Source organism: Pelophylax lessonae (genome assembly GCF_965119305.1).
Source record: "Pelophylax lessonae genome assembly, chromosome: 6".
NCBI lineage: Eukaryota > Metazoa > Chordata > Amphibia > Anura > Ranidae > Pelophylax > Pelophylax lessonae.
The window spans coordinates 265,939,176-265,954,789 of NC_138773.1; the positions used below are offsets into that span (position 1 = coordinate 265,939,176).

At 40.0% G+C, this 15,614-nt stretch overlaps 1 protein-coding gene across 2 annotated transcripts in view; it reads left to right on the top strand.

Annotated features, from left to right (window-relative positions):
* The window catches only part of KCNH7 (potassium voltage-gated channel subfamily H member 7), a 657,816-nt gene that overhangs the window by 316,083 nt on the left and 326,119 nt on the right, over positions 1-15,614 (top strand). For both annotated transcript variants that reach the window (XM_082260896.1, XM_082260897.1), the window contains exon 3: positions 14,511-14,666. In XM_082260896.1, coding sequence (XP_082117022.1) covers positions 14,511-14,666 — 156 coding nt within the window. The remainder of the gene's footprint in view (positions 1-14,510; positions 14,667-15,614) is intronic.

A 15,614-nucleotide genomic window follows, 5' to 3' on the forward strand; every position in this document is an offset into this window, starting at 1 on the left:
ACAATGGCTAAAACTTGAGCTATTTGATCACAGATTGGCCTGTATGAAGAAATGACAACGTAAAAGAACGATAAAGACAAATAAAAAAACAAAACAAAACTGGAAATAGCATATTTTTTTTGGTTGTTCAGGGGGGATAGAGTAGGGAGGAGTTTTAAAGCATATGTTAAAGCTAAAAGATAAAAAATAAAAGTAATAATTTGCAATACATGCACATTATCCATGTAACCACTTCAAGACCAGGCCGATTTCTGAGACATGTTGCTTACAAGTTAAAATCAGTATTGCTAGAAAATTACTTAGAACCCCCAAACACATAACAGAGACCCTAGAGAATAAAATGGCAGTTGTTGCAAAATTCTGTGTCACGCTGTATTTATTTGCACAGTGGTCTTTCAGAGCCCATTCAGACTAGCGCGACGCGACTTTGGGGGGCGACCTGTGAAGTCGCGTGCACCGCTGTGCACCGCGGCTTCGGCGCAATTTGCAGAGACTTCACATAATGGAAGTCTATGCAAGTCACTCCGAGGTCGCCCCAAAGTAGTACAGGACCCTTTTTCTAAGTCGGAGTGACTCCTATTAGAACGGGTCCTGTGCTAATCAATGGACCGCGACATACCGCGACTTGTCAGGCTGACAAGTCGTCTGACAAGTCGCACTAATGTGAATGGGCTCTCAAACGCAATTGTTTTGGGAAAAATTACACTTTAATAAATTTAAAAAAACAAAACAGTTAAGTTAGCCTAATTTTTTTGTATAATATGAAAGATTATGTTACGCTGAGTAAATAGAAACCTAACATGTCACACTTTAAAATTGCACACAAAATGGCGAACAACGACGGTCCTTAAAAATCTCCATAGACAACGTTTTAAATTTTTTTTAGCGGTTACCTGTTTAGAGTTACAGAGGACGTTTTGCACTAGAATTATTGCTCTCACTCTAATGATCGCGGCAATACTTCACATCTGTGGTTTGAACATGTTTACATTTGCAGGCGCAACTTATATATGCCTTTGCTTTGGCACGCAAGAAGGGAGGGATAGGACCTTAGATCTTAGAAAAGATAGGATCTTAGAAAAAAATTCTAATCACTTTTATTGCTGTCACAAGAAATGTAAAAATTCCCCTGTGACAGCAATAGACAGTGACAGGTGCTATTGCTGAACCTGCGATCTGTCCCTGTCTCACACAGTCCCTTCCCCCCACACACGTTAGTAAGCACCAGGCATACATTAACCCCTCCCTCCCCAATAAAGTTAAACCCTTCCCTGCCAGTGTCATTTTTACAGTAACAGTGCATATTTATAGCACTGATTACTGTAGTAATGTCACTGGTACCCCCAAAAGTGTCAAAAATGTCAGTCAAGGGTCCGATCTGTCCGCCGCAATGTCGCAGTCCCGCAAAAAAAATCGCAGATCGCCGCCAGATTGCCGCCATTACTAGTTAAAAAAAAAAAACAATAAAAATGACATAAATTTCCTGTAGTTAGTAGCTGCGATAACGTTTGCGCAAACCAATCAAAACACACTTATTGCGATTTTTTTTACCAAAAATATGTAGCAGAAAACAAATTGGCCTAAAATGTTAAAACATTTTAATTTTTACTTTTTTTTTGGGGGGGGGGGGGGGATTTCATATAAAAAAATGTGAAAAACATTGTTATTTTTTTCAAAATTGTCGCTCTTTTTTTGTTTATAGCGCAAAAAGTAAAAATCGCACAGGTGATCAAATACCACCTAAAGAAAGCTCTATTTGTGGGGAAAAAAGGACATAAATTTAATTTGGGTACAGCATGGCCTGTTAAGGAATGGGGTAAAATCTTCCGGTCTTAAAGCGGTTAAAAATACGCTCACTGAGAATTTTTTTGTCAAAGACATGTAGCTAAATACATTTTGGCCTAAATATATGACAAAAATTGAATATATTGGATATTTTTTAACTGTCAAAGTAGAAAAATATTGTTATTTTTTCAAAATTGTCGCTTTTTTTTATTAATATCGCAAAAAATGAAAAGTGCAGAGGTGATCAAATACCACCAAAAGAAAGCTCTGTTTGTGGGAAAAAAAGGATATAAATTTTGTTTGGGTACGGCGTTGCATGACCGCGCAATTGTCAGTTAAAGTCGCACAGTGCCAAATCGCAAAAAGTGGCCTGGACGTAAGACAGCAAAATCCTCCGGTGGTAAAGTGGTTAAAAGAGAATTATATGGAAAAAAGATTACCGGTAGTTAAACCCACAAGTGCTTTTTTTACAACTTTGGGTTACAAACAAGATGGGGTCTGTAGATTTGTTCTTATGTTGAATTTGTAAGTCGGAACAGCTAAATTTCTTAAGTGTAGCTCCAGCCAAAATAATATTTTTTACGTTTTTTGGATAGCATAGGGGAGGGTTATCACCCCTGTAACATTTGTTTTGCTGTCTGTGCCCCTGTTCAATAGATTTCACCTCACTTTCTGTCCCTATGACATAAAAATTATGAACATTTTGGGTTGTTGTGGAAACAAGGATTGGTGATAAAGCTTCAGTGGAGACACTTTTTCCCATGATAACTCTTACAGGAGTGAATTTCCCATCCTGGGGGGAGATTTCCTCTCACTTCCTGTTGTCTCCCTCCATTTGTAAGTAGGAGTCGTTGGTAAGTCGGATGTTTGTAACCCGGGGACCCCCTGTACTATTCCTTTATTTTGGCTTTTGGAACTTACAAATGCAGCAATTTAGATATTGGATGGAAGGTTTAGCACTTGGAAACACTTTTTGAAAGATAAAAAGTGCATTTTTTATACAACTATATAGATTAGACCAAAATGAGGGATAAATGAGGAGGAAAGAGGGACAGAGGGACTTTGTTCCAAATCAGGGACAGTCCCTTAAAATCAGGGACAGTTGGGAGCTATAAATCAATTTATCTCCTTAAAAAAGTGTACTGTTCATTCAAATCTATATTCTAAATAAAGTGTCCCGTGAAAGAAAAATCTCCAGTGCAAAGTTCATGTAGAAAACAAAGTTCATATAAGAAAGTGCTAGTGCTTCAAGCATTATCCTCTTCTCCATGTCCAGTCCCGCTTTCTCCATAATTTCCTGTGTCCAATTCTTTTTCAGCCACTATGGGGTTAAACCAGTCCACTCTCCTCTCCTAGACCACTATCATCTTTGCTCTAAACTGTACATAGGAAACAAAAGGCACTGCATCCTGCAAAAAAAACCCTTTTATTAAAAACTATTAAAAACCACAATGCATTTACATGAGGAAGTGTCTACCTCAACACATAGATAACATTGTATACAAATCACTAATACAGTCGGCTCTAGTCACAAATCAACAGGCCGTGAGCAGACACACACTTTATGCGGGATGACGTAATTTCCGAAACAAGCCCCATCCTACGCGTTTCGCCAGTATGGGGTCTTAAGGGACGGATAGGATGCGCCTCATTCCGCAATCAGCTTTTTATGTCTAATACATACTTCTACTAAATTTTTGCAGTAACCAAATAAATGGCAATTAAAAACATTGCAAAATACGAATGGAAATTGGATGATGGATGTTAGAAAAGCTTGTGTCTAAAAAGGAGGAAGGGGTCAGAGATCCCAAGGAGGGGACAAGGGAAACCACCCCTAACTCTGAGAAAAAGGGGGACTTAACCGGATGTAGGGTGTGCAGTAAGTGAGCATATCAAGACAACAAAATTATTATCTTAAAAAACATATACATTTATTAAATACACTGAGGTTAAAAACCATAGACAAAGTTCATAGATATAATTTCTAACATAGTTATAGGAAATTCAAAACCATCCATGAGTGGTGATGGTCTTCTAAATGGTCAGTCAAGAAGGTATGGGTCTATGGATGTTAGCAGAGCTGCACCTGATTCCCTAAGTTTTGGGGAAATTTCCCATGCAAAGTTCAACTTCCCTTGTGAACGGTCTACTTTTCTTTAGTAAATCAACCACACTGTGTACATGGGAAAAGTTTCTACTCCGGCAAGAATCACTGATTCTCACTGACAGCTACCAGTGTAAATGGGTCCTTATACCATTTTTAAAATGGTTCTGAAATCTGTGAATTTATACACATTTACAAGGAGGAGCATTAAAATAAAATCATTAATAACACAGTACAAGACTGCTACTGATGAAATGGCATCAAGAAACGCATGTGCCTGGGGCAGCTCCCTATTTATGGACTTGACACTTTTCCTTTGAGACAATAGGGTTGGTTTACTAAAGGCAAATAGGCTGCTCACTTTGCAAGGGAATTCTTCTGACTACCATCATCCAATCATGTGCAAGCAAAAATTCTGTTTCTATTTATTTTCCTCCTGCATGTGATTGGCTATTCTTTTCAAAGTGAATTTCCACCATTTTAACTAAATTAAAATTTCCTTGCAAAGTGAACTGCCTATTTGCCTTTGGTAAATCAACCTCTCTAAGCCCATTATAGAATGGCAGGTCTGCTTTAGGCTTTAGGCTTTTTTTTGCTATCCCAGCAGCAATAGTCATTGTCTTAGTTTCTTCTGATAATTATGTCACTGTTCTGTTTTGCAGATTGTTTCTCAGCGTCAGCACTAACCTCATTATAGAGCGGGGTTTTTATAGAATATAATGTAAGATCAGTTTCTTGTGGCCAAGGAAGTAAAGTTTCTAGTTTTACCGTGTTAAGTCACAATAAATTAGTCTAACAGACAGAATTGCTGAATCGGGCATTTAGGGAAGTCTGCAGAGATCAAGCGCACTTTGTGAAACTTTTTAATTTTTTATTTTTTTAATGAAAAAAAAAAAAGCAATGAATGTCATAAGCTGCTTAAAATTTAACACACTGAATTTATTATGTTCATTTGTGCAATGTAAATTTTTTGTATTATATAAGGCAGCAGGATCGCTGCCAAAATATTTATTTCACAAAAATAATTGCAACAAATGTATCTGTTTAGGTTTAAAGAAGGACAGGATTTAGGCCAGGTTCACAGTGTGGCGGGTGGTTGTTGGTGCGGGAGACCATGTAAATTGCACCCGCAGCCCAAACGCACTGCTCTTTTGCAGATGCGTGGGGGTGGCATTTGTTATTAACTGGTTGCCGACCACAGTGTGGCTCCCCCAGGCAAACCGACATAGGGCTACGTCGGTCGTTAGCAGGGAGCTAGGGGGCGAGCGCGCACTGGAGACGGCGCACTCCCGCCCCCAGACGGCAGCGGGGAAGTCGATGCATGGGTCAGGCGGCTCCGATTGCCGCGTGACACCTGTGATCGTTCCTCACAGAGAGAGAAGGAAACACAGCTGACTGTTCTTCTCCCTTGAATGATCACTGAGTGCAGGGGCGTAACTACAGGGGTTGCAGGGGTTGCAATTGCTACCGGGCCCCATGCTCCAGGGGGCCCGGTAGCAAACCAGTGGGTAAACTTCCAGGATCTCAAAGGTCACACTTGCGACCGGGCCCTGGCATTGCACCACTGTGGGGAGGCCCCAAGATTGCAGGAAGGGGGCCCACTGCAGAACTTGTGAAAGGATACTGCTGCGGGACCGTAATAAAAGGCCATGCAACGAGAGTAAAGAGCCCCAGGAGTAGTGGGAAGAGCCCCGGGCTTGAAGGGAAGGGCCCCAGCCAGGGGTCTGGGGGGCCCTTCATGGTTTCTTGCATCGGGGCCCTGAAGGTTCTAGTTACGCCTCTGACTGAGTGCCTCTGATCCTTCTATATAGGATTACAGGTCTCTATGGTCATTTCAGAAGCCACACCCCCCACAGTTAGTAAACACTCCCCTAGGCTCACATTTACCCCTCGATCACCCACAATGTTAACCCCTTCCCTGCCAGTGTCATTATTACAGTAACAGTGCATATTTTTAGCACTGATTACTGTAGTAATGTCACTGGTACCCCCCCCCCCAAAAGTGTCAAAAATGTCAGTTAGGGGTCCGATCTGTCCGCCGCAATGTCGCAGTCCCGCTAAAAATTGCAGATCGCTGCCATTACTAGTAAAAAAAAAAACAATAAAAATTACATAAATCTTTCCCGTAGTTAGTAGTCGCTATAACTTTTGCGCAAACCAATCAAAATACGATTATTGCAATTTTTTTTTTTTACCAAAAATATGTAGTAGAAAACAAATTGGCCTAAAATAAATTAAAAAATTTTGATTTTTCATTTTTTTTTTTTGGGAATGTTATATAGCAGAATGTGAAAAATATTATTATTTTTTTTTTTTTTCAGAATTGTTGCTATTTTTTTGTTTATAGTGCAAAAAATAAAAATTGCACAGGTGATCAAATACCACCAAAAGAAAGCTCTATTTGTGGGAAAAAAAGATATCAATTTTATTTAACTACAGCGTTGCACGACCATGCAATTGTCTGTTAAATTAAGGCAGTGCCGAATCGCAAAATATGGCCTGGTCAAACGAATATTCAAACGAATAGGCTGCTGGGCCTGTGCAAACTGGAGCCACACAAAACACACACAAGACAGTGTGAACCTAGCCTTAAAGTGTATCTAAATCCAAATCTATTGCAATTTATCAGTCTTTATACGTGGTGGCTGGATTCGTTTTTTAGGTTTTTCACCTGTGATCATACCAGTAGCTTACTTCCTTTCCCAGGATGACAATGCTTTTTCACTGGAGGAGCAGTGTTGTTACCCAAGGACGGGAATTGTGTTAGGACAATAAAGCACCCCCATCCTCATCTCAATGACATTGGGGGAGATATTCTGTAGTCCACAAAGAGAACTAGTAATAGCGTTAGCTGATACTTTCCTGTGTTGCACTAGATTTCTGTCAGAATCATCAAATATTGTTTTGCACTTATCTAAAAGATATAACAAAACTTAAAGTTATAACAAAAATTAAAACTGTATTAAACTCAAAAGCAAACATTTATTATATTGCAGCTTACCAATTCTTGGAAGTGGCGGTTGCATTTGTTTTCTTTTTCAAAGAAGAATATCGGGGAAAAAAAATTCTGCAAGGGTTAATTGCTCGTTTTGTCCAGGGATACACCGAAAGGCTATACTCACCCGTTCCTCCAAAAAACAGCGCTCCCCCACATCCAGAGAAGGACTGTTCCTGCAGTCCTTACATCCAGAGCTGGTCAATTTGTGCGATGACATCAGGAACAGTCCAGGCACAATACCGCTAGTGTGCAGGGGGGCAAGAGCGGCAGGGACTAATTGGCAAATTAGGTATATATATCTCCACTCCCCTCACCCCTAGGCAAAAACAAGCAGTTAACCCATGCAATGTGGGCACAGCCCCACTGCATGGGAAAAAATGTTTTCCTTGAGTTCTTCTTTAAGCTTTCTTTCTTTTACTTTCACCTGGTGATCCAGCCAGTAAGTCTGTTGTTTTTCAACAGAACAAGCTGTCCTGCACATGTAGCAGTTAGAGGGGTGAGACAATTGTTTTTTTACCACTGGTAGGGGTGTTTACAATGATCAGCTTTTATTTATTCATGTAAAACCTTTATCCCAAAAGGAACAAAACTGTTTGCTGTAATTGCTTAACAAAGTGTTAGCTGGAGTTCAACTTGAAAATAGTTTGCTGTACTTAAAGCGGAGTTCCACCCAAAAGTGGAACTTCCGCTTTAGGTGGTCCTAACCCCCTGGCATGCCACATTTGGCATGTCATTTTTTTGGGGGGGGGAGCGGGTACCTAGTTTTGACAGGTACCCGCTCCCACTTCCGCTCGGAGCACCGCGGCACCCTGAGCGGAAGTTCTCCTCTCCCCCTCCCTCCCTGCAATCTTCTGGGACACGTCAAAGATCCCAGAAGATTGCCGGCCAATCACGGCGCGTAGCGCAACTCGCGCATGCGCAGTGGGTCCCCGGCTGTGAAGCCGCAAACTGTCACAGCCGGGTGCCCACAGCAGTGATGCCGGCGCCGAGGGAGAGGATCGAGGCTTCGGGCGGCCGCATCGCTGGACCGTTGGACAGGTGAGTGAAATGGCTGGAACTCCGCTTTAAATCTAGTACATCTTACAGTTCATTCCATTAAAGCGAAGTTCCAGTCCCCCAATTAATTTTTTTTTTTTTTAATACTCTGCCGTAATTGTGCCCACTTAAACTGCAATATTTAGATAATGTCATTAGTGTGGCATTTTAGTTTTTCGTTTTTTTTAGTTTATGTTTAAATCTTGCAAAAGGAATCAGATTTTGGAAGCAGGCAGGGTCCATCTCTGCTGGGGGCATCTGAAGCCCTCTTGTCCTCATTTCTGGGATTTGGTGCAGCTGGCTACCCTGCATGCACCTTCTGATCTCACGCCTCTGCAGTCATGTTACTGTGCGGTGCTCTTTCTTCCTGGCAGGTTGCCATTGCAATGGTGGCATCAGTGAAAGTTCCCACCCCGTTGTTATGGCAACCTGTCAATCAGAGGGCATCCCGGAATGGAAATCACGTGAGATTACAGTATTAGGCGATTCCCATGGAGTCCTGTTATAGAAAACGCCGAAATCCCAGGAGTCCATGCGAATCGCCTAGTGATGAAACCGCCTAAGCTGGGAGTGCTGCAGAAAATAATTGCAAAAAGGTATTTACAAAACAAAAAAATATATATTTTTATAATAGCATTCCTGATAGGCATGCAAATAATTGGACAATTAAAAAAAAAGGATGTAACTCCGCAATGCTGCTGTCCAAAGGTGTCTTTGTTGCTCCTTCTTCCAAAGTGTAGACAGTATATTACAGGAAGGGTGTTACTGTCCAGATTTCTAGGTAAAAAGTGTGGGAGAAAAGTCGAAAAACAAATGCAACCACCACATCTAATGATTGGTAAGCTTCACTATATTACATTTTTGGTTTACGGTTTAACCACTTTAGCCCCGCTCACTGTGCCTCTACTGCGGCACAGTGGCTCGTTCCCGTCCAGCGACGTAGACCTACGTCGCTGGACTCCTCCCCTTGTGGGCGGCTCACGCGCGCCGCCAGAGGCTCGCTCCCGCTGTATTCAGTCACAGCGGGAGTCGGGCCAGGGGAGGAGCGGCGGCGATCGCCGCCGCTCTTCCCCGATCGACGGGGAATCGAGTCTGGAGATCCGCCCGCTTGTGTAAACAAAGCGGGCGGATCTCCTAAGTGACAGACAGGGTTTAGATTGCAGGATTCAGCATAGCTGAACCTGCAATCTGTCCCCGTGTCACTCAGTCACCTCCCCCCACACAAGTTAGTAAGCACCAGGCATACATTAACCCCTCCCTCTCCAATAAAATTAACCCCTTCCCTGCCAGTGTCATTTTTACAGTAACAGTGCATATGTATAGCACTGATTACTGTAGAAATGTCACTGGTAACCCCAAAAGTGTAAAAAATGTCAGTCAAGGGTCCGATCTGTCCGCTGCAATGTCGCAGTCCCGCAAAAAAAATCGGAGATCGCCGACATTACTCGTAAAAAAAAAAACACCAAAAATGGCAGAAATCTTTCCCTTAGTAAATGCAATAACTTTTGCGCAAACAAATCAAAATACGCTTATTTTGTTTACCAAACATAGGTAGCAGAAAACAAATTGGCCAAAAATGTAAAAAAATTTAGATTTTTACATTTTTTGAGGGGAATTTCATATAAAAAATGTGAAAAATATTGTTATTTTTTCAAAATGTACACTCTTTTTTTGTTTATAGCGCAAAAAGTAAAAAGCGCACAGGTGATCAAATACCACCAAAAGAAAGCTCTGTTTGTGGGAAAAAAAGGATGTAAATTTCGTTTGGGTACGGCGTTGCATGACCGCGCAATTGTCAGTTAAATTCGCACAGTGCCGAATCGCAAAAAGTGGCCTGGACGTAAGACAGAAAAATCCTCGGGTGGTAAAGTGGTTAATAACCACTTTAATGTGTATTTAAACTCTAAGAACAAACTTCTCTTATTTGCTACATTCTGAATCGTTTAATAAAACATTGAAGCATTTTATTTTATTTGTTTGATAAGTACCAAAAAAATACTTGCTGATCGTGCCAAAAACCTTGGAGCTGATACCATCCTGTGCTTTCTGACTTTGCTGCTCTGTTATCAAAAAGCATTGTTCCCATCTCATTTCTGTAGGAGGAAGAACACCCCCTATGTAATGAAGAGACGGAGAGGAATGGGTGTTCTGTAGTCCTAACAAACACCCTGCCTGCCATTGGTTTGATTGGGAAGGAGGGGGAATTTACTTCTGGGGTTTCAGAAACCATTAGGAATCAAGTCCCGCTCTTCATGACTTACAGAAGAGGAATACTCTACTGTGGTGTAGCTCTATTAAAGAAAAAAATGTTATTAGAAATATATGGACATTAGAAAAACATGGCTGCCATTGTTGACCTCTCTTAATGAAAATACTTGTTACTTGGCTTTCATGGAGAACCACTTGCCAATTTTGCTTATTTATTTATTTATTTATTTATTTATTTATTTATTTATGTTTTTGGATAAGAGTAGGGATTAGTAAAATCTCTGTTCATTTTTTTTTTTAATTATTATTATTTGTTGCTATCTGTGTCCCGTTGTAGGGACTTTCCTTCACTTCAGGTCTTGTTGATAAAACAGGAATAGGAGGAAATTTTTATTGTAATTAGTATTCTTTGTATTTGCATTTCCCCCCTTTCCTGTTACTTTAAATGTTTTAGTGTATTATATTTTACTCTGTACTTTTTTCTTTCTGAGTAAAATAAATAAAAAATTATTGCTAAAGAGGGGCTGTTTTTTGACACCAGAACAAGCCCAAAATAAATTAAAGGAGTTTCTGTAGCCATCATAAGTATTTAATCAGAGCTCATTGAAGCCCTGGAGCAGGGGTGACCAACCTGCGGCCCACAGGCTGCATGCCATCCAAAACAGATATTAATGCAGCCCAGCACAAAACTGTAAACTTACTTAAAAATATAGATTATTTTTGCAATTTTTTGAAAAATGTGTTTACACTTAGCGAACACATGCGACCGAAAAAAAAACTTGACAGTGTCTCTTTACTGGACTTTTATAAGTTTTATCTCCCCAAAGAACAATCTCCCACTCTTCACAATCACGCTTTATTCATGTCACATGGTCAGGATCCACCTAGATGCCTGGACCAACACCAGGCTCAGCCTCTCAGCGATCTACCAAGAACCTGAGCCAACCCCTCCCGCCCCCTCCTCTGCCTAGTGCTCCAGGGAGCACTGGAGGGAAGAGCAGAGAGCCCCTGACTGAGAGTCAAAGGTCTCTGTTCAGAGTGCAGGGGGAGAACTGAGCGATCAGCGGTGTTTGATCACTCAGTTCTCACTGCAGAGCCAGCTGGGGACAGATGCAGCATCAAATCATGCTGCATCCACCTAGGTTGGTATAAATGTTTTTTGTTTTTTTTTAATCCCTAACTTCTCTTTTACCTTTACTTTTTGCCTTCATGGCATTTTACCAAAATGGTTAATTTCACCATTCTCTAACCAAATCTGTGACACCAGTAGTACATGGCTACTCACACAGATTATTTGCTACTCAATTCTGTGTTATCTGCACTTTGGTGTTCTCTAAGAATCTTTCAGTTCCCACCAGAAAACTTCACAATAGCTGCCACTGAGAATTTCTGGATGATAAAACGTGTAAAATTCTTTCACTCAAAACTGGGACATCAAATGTACATATAATACACTAATCAATATGAGGGGATTAAGCGTTGTACATGAAAAGACTGAAGTAAGCTAAAGAAGCTTTAATCAAGGATAACTTTTGATAAATTATTTTAACTTTCCAGTAATGATCCATGCAAATTTTTAAGTCTCCAGCAAATCTTTTAGCTAAATTGAGGACTATAATAATTAAAGGTACATTATTTGTAAAGTTTTACTGCACATAACTGGCCTATTTTGAGTTGATTTGTCTTTGTTGAAAACTTTTTAAGTAATTCCACTTTAATATTCTTTAAATAACTCTTAAATCTTTTTTTCGCTCTCAACTGTAGAAAAAATACTTTGATGAAAAATACAGCAGCAATTCCTTTTTCCTTGAATACCTGGATTATTCTGATGCAGAATTAGGTTGGGGCACAGGTAGCTAAGACTTATGGTTGTATCTCCCAACATTGAGATGGGGAAAGGATGCTTGATACCGAAGTATATATTTACTGTCAAGTCAAATGACTTGGCATTGTCACATTTCTGACCATAGTTTCATCCTTTTAAGATAAAAATCACCATTGATAACTTTTATTATAATTATAACTAAAGGTAAAACTTTTTTTTTTTTTTTTCGTTTTGGATAGAGGGGATAGGGATTCGAGTGCTTATCAGTTTTAATTGCTGTCTGTGTCCCTGTAATGATGTTGTAAACCCTGGGAAAAAAAAACAAAAACTGTAAGACAACGGCATAATGAGCTAATATGCATCACATACTAGCGCATTATGAAATACTTACCTAAGAACAAAACCCTTCCAGCGGTGCCCGCTCACCGTTGAGATGGCTGACATCTTCCCTGGTGTTTCTTCCAGGTTCGTGCGCTCCGGCACTGTGAGTGACTGGAGCCGCGATGACGTCACTCCCATGCATTCATGTGAGACCCGCTGTTTATGCCGTCAGACCTTCATAGCGCAAGTTTAGGAGATATTCACAGTACCTATAGGTAAGCCTTATTATAGGCTTACATGTAACAGAGTTTACTACCACTTTAAGGGGATTCACCCTCTCTATTTGTCCTGTTTACTGTTATCATTAAGGCTCCATTCACATGTAGGCGTTTTGGGGCATTTTTGGGGAGTTTTTCTGCTCTAGGATCAGCTCTCAAAACGCCCAACAAGAGAAATCCTATTCATTTCAATGGCCCCTGTTCACAACTGAGCGTTTTGACGCTGTGAGCAAAACGCCCAACGCTCAAAAAAGTACATGAGCTTCTATTTGGGCAGATTACAGGCGTTTTCCATTGGTCTCTATTCAATCTAAGAACGCCTGCACAAAAAACGCCTGTAAAAACGCCTGTAAAACGCTTGCTAAAAAATGCCCATAAAAACGCCTGAAAAAACGCCCATAAAAACACCTGTGATAGCAACGTCAAGATGTGAACGTAGCCTAAGGCTCCATTCACACCTGGGAGTTTTTGTTTCAGGCGTTTTTTCAGGCGTTTTTATGGGCGTTTTTTCAGGCGTTTTTTGTGCAGGCGTTTTTAGATTGAATAGAGAACAATGGAAAACGCCTGTAATCTGCCCAAAAAGAAGCTCCTGTACTTTTTTGAGCGTTGGGCGTTTTGCTTCAGGCGTTAAAACGCTCAGATGTGAACAGGGGCCATTTAAATGAATGGGATTTTACTTGTTGGGCGTTTTGGAAACATTTTTTTTGAGCTTTTTTGGAGCTGAAAACGCCCAGGTGTGAATGGAGCCTAAAAGTGAACTTAAAAAAAAAAAATAGAAAATCTGAAATGTTAGGTTGTCCCCTGAAAAGTAATAGATGGGAAATATTCCAATAGGGACACTAGTCCTGGTGGCCTGGTGGTCCCCAAGGGATTCCCTTAATTAGCAGGGATTTCCTTTCACTACCTGTTTGGCTATGGGACAAGAAGCAAAGGGAAATCTCTGCAATGGGACACAGATGGTGAAAAAAAAAAAAATCTGACAGGGGGTTATAGCCCTACCTTGCTCTATTCAAAATGGAAAAAAAAAGTTGTGCCTATAGTTCTACTTTAATGAGCAAAAGCAAGATTTTCTTGCATTACAAGCAATCAACATCAATAAAAAAGGGCAGAGAAAAATCTTCTCAAATCTCTTAAAGTGATAGTAAAGGCTCACTCTAACTATTCTTGAAAATGTTCTCTTCCCACTCCTCTTACTTATCCTGTATAGCCTTTTTAAAATGATCTTTGCACTTAGCTCTTTTTAATCCCGTTCGTTCACGTAATTTAGCAGCTTCGGCTTCCCTTCGTAAGGTAGTGCTCGAAAATCACTGTAAGTTCCTGGAACCATGATGTCACCCTCAGGCTTCCATGGCCCATCTGTTGGCAGCTGACACAAATGAGCTGGAGCTGCTAAATCAAGTGTTTGGATCAGGTATAAAAGTATGCAGATCTTATTTTTCAGGGTGTGCAGGATAGGTAGGGGGAAGGAAGAGTGAACATTTTTAAGAATAGTTAGGCTTTTCTTTCACTTTAAACTTGTTCAAGATTCAAAACAAAAAGGTCACTCAGATTACTTTTGTTCCTCTGAAAATCACCCTCCGTGTTAGAATAGAGCCATACATTCTCTTTCTCTGTACAGATAATCGGCACTAACTTGGGTGATGTGTCCCACCCTAGACCTAAGCTCCTTCTACCCACCTTTTTTCTACCCAATGAGAGTTTCATTTGTTTTGTGAATTACTATTTTGAACCCCTATGTTCTCCTACAAGGCTATAGTTGTCAATCTTGCAGCTGGAATATCCATGTATTTACTCTGCATTATAAATAATCTCAAAATAGTGACTCCTTCACTTGGCTGTGTAATAGTGGAGGGAGAAGGGGCAGTTCTGGAAGAAATATTTCATCACTGCTTTCCCTAAAAGTTAGAAGGAAACTGAAATATTTTGGATCTAACTGTAATTTATCTTCTCTTTCAGGTTCAACGTTCATTTGCAGTACCCATATTATTCCTGTAAAGAACCAGGAAGGTGTAGCCATGATGTTCATCATTAATTTTGAGTGTGTCTCAACGCTTGATAGTCCTAGCTCTCCGGATAAGTTAAGCCAAATTCTTCCACTGAAATCAGAAAACCGTAAGTAGATCTCGGAATGTTAATTTCTCATGTGGGTTTTTATTCTGGAAATCTTTACAGATTTATTCGACAAAATAAAGAAAACACGATTATATAGAGGTGCCAATGCTGATCTCCTGAACATGATAATTGCTTGAATGTCTCATTTAACCACCTCCAGTCCGGGCTAATTTTGACATTTTTCTTATACATGTAAAAAATCAGCATTTTTACTAGAAAATTACTTAGAACCCCCACAACATAACAATATTATTATTATTTTTTTTTTTTTTTTTTTTTTAAGCAGAGGGCTTGGAGAATAAAATGGTTGTTGTTGCAGTTTTCAATGTCACACAATATTTGCACAGTAATTTATGGAAAGCAAATTTCAGGAAAAAATACACTTTAATGAATTTCAGTGCACACAAACACAATATAATACCCAGTTTTGGCAAAATATAAAAGATGATGTTAAACCAAGTAGATACCTAACATGGCATGCTTTAAAACTGTGTATGCCCATGGAACGGCAAAAAACTACAGTACCTAAAAATCTCCACAGGTGGCTTTAAAGCATTTACAGGTTACCAATTTAAAGTTACTGAGGGGATCTGGTGCTAGAAATATTGTTCTCAGTCTGTTTTTCACAAAAATACCTCACATGTGTGGTGCGATCACTGTTTACATATGCATGCAGGATCTACGTGCATGTTCACATTTGTACATGAGCATGGGGGGACGGAGGCGATATAAAAACATTTTGCATTTTAATTACCTTTACAGTAAAACCTTGGATTGCGAGCATAATTCGTTCTGGAAACATGCTTGTAATCCAAAGCACTCTTATATCAAAGCGAATTTCCCCATAATAAATAATGGAAACTCAGATGATTCGTTCCACAAGTCCTTCAGTTTATAGTCTATTTTATAGTCTATATACAAAGATTATAGCAATGTGATGGGTTGTGT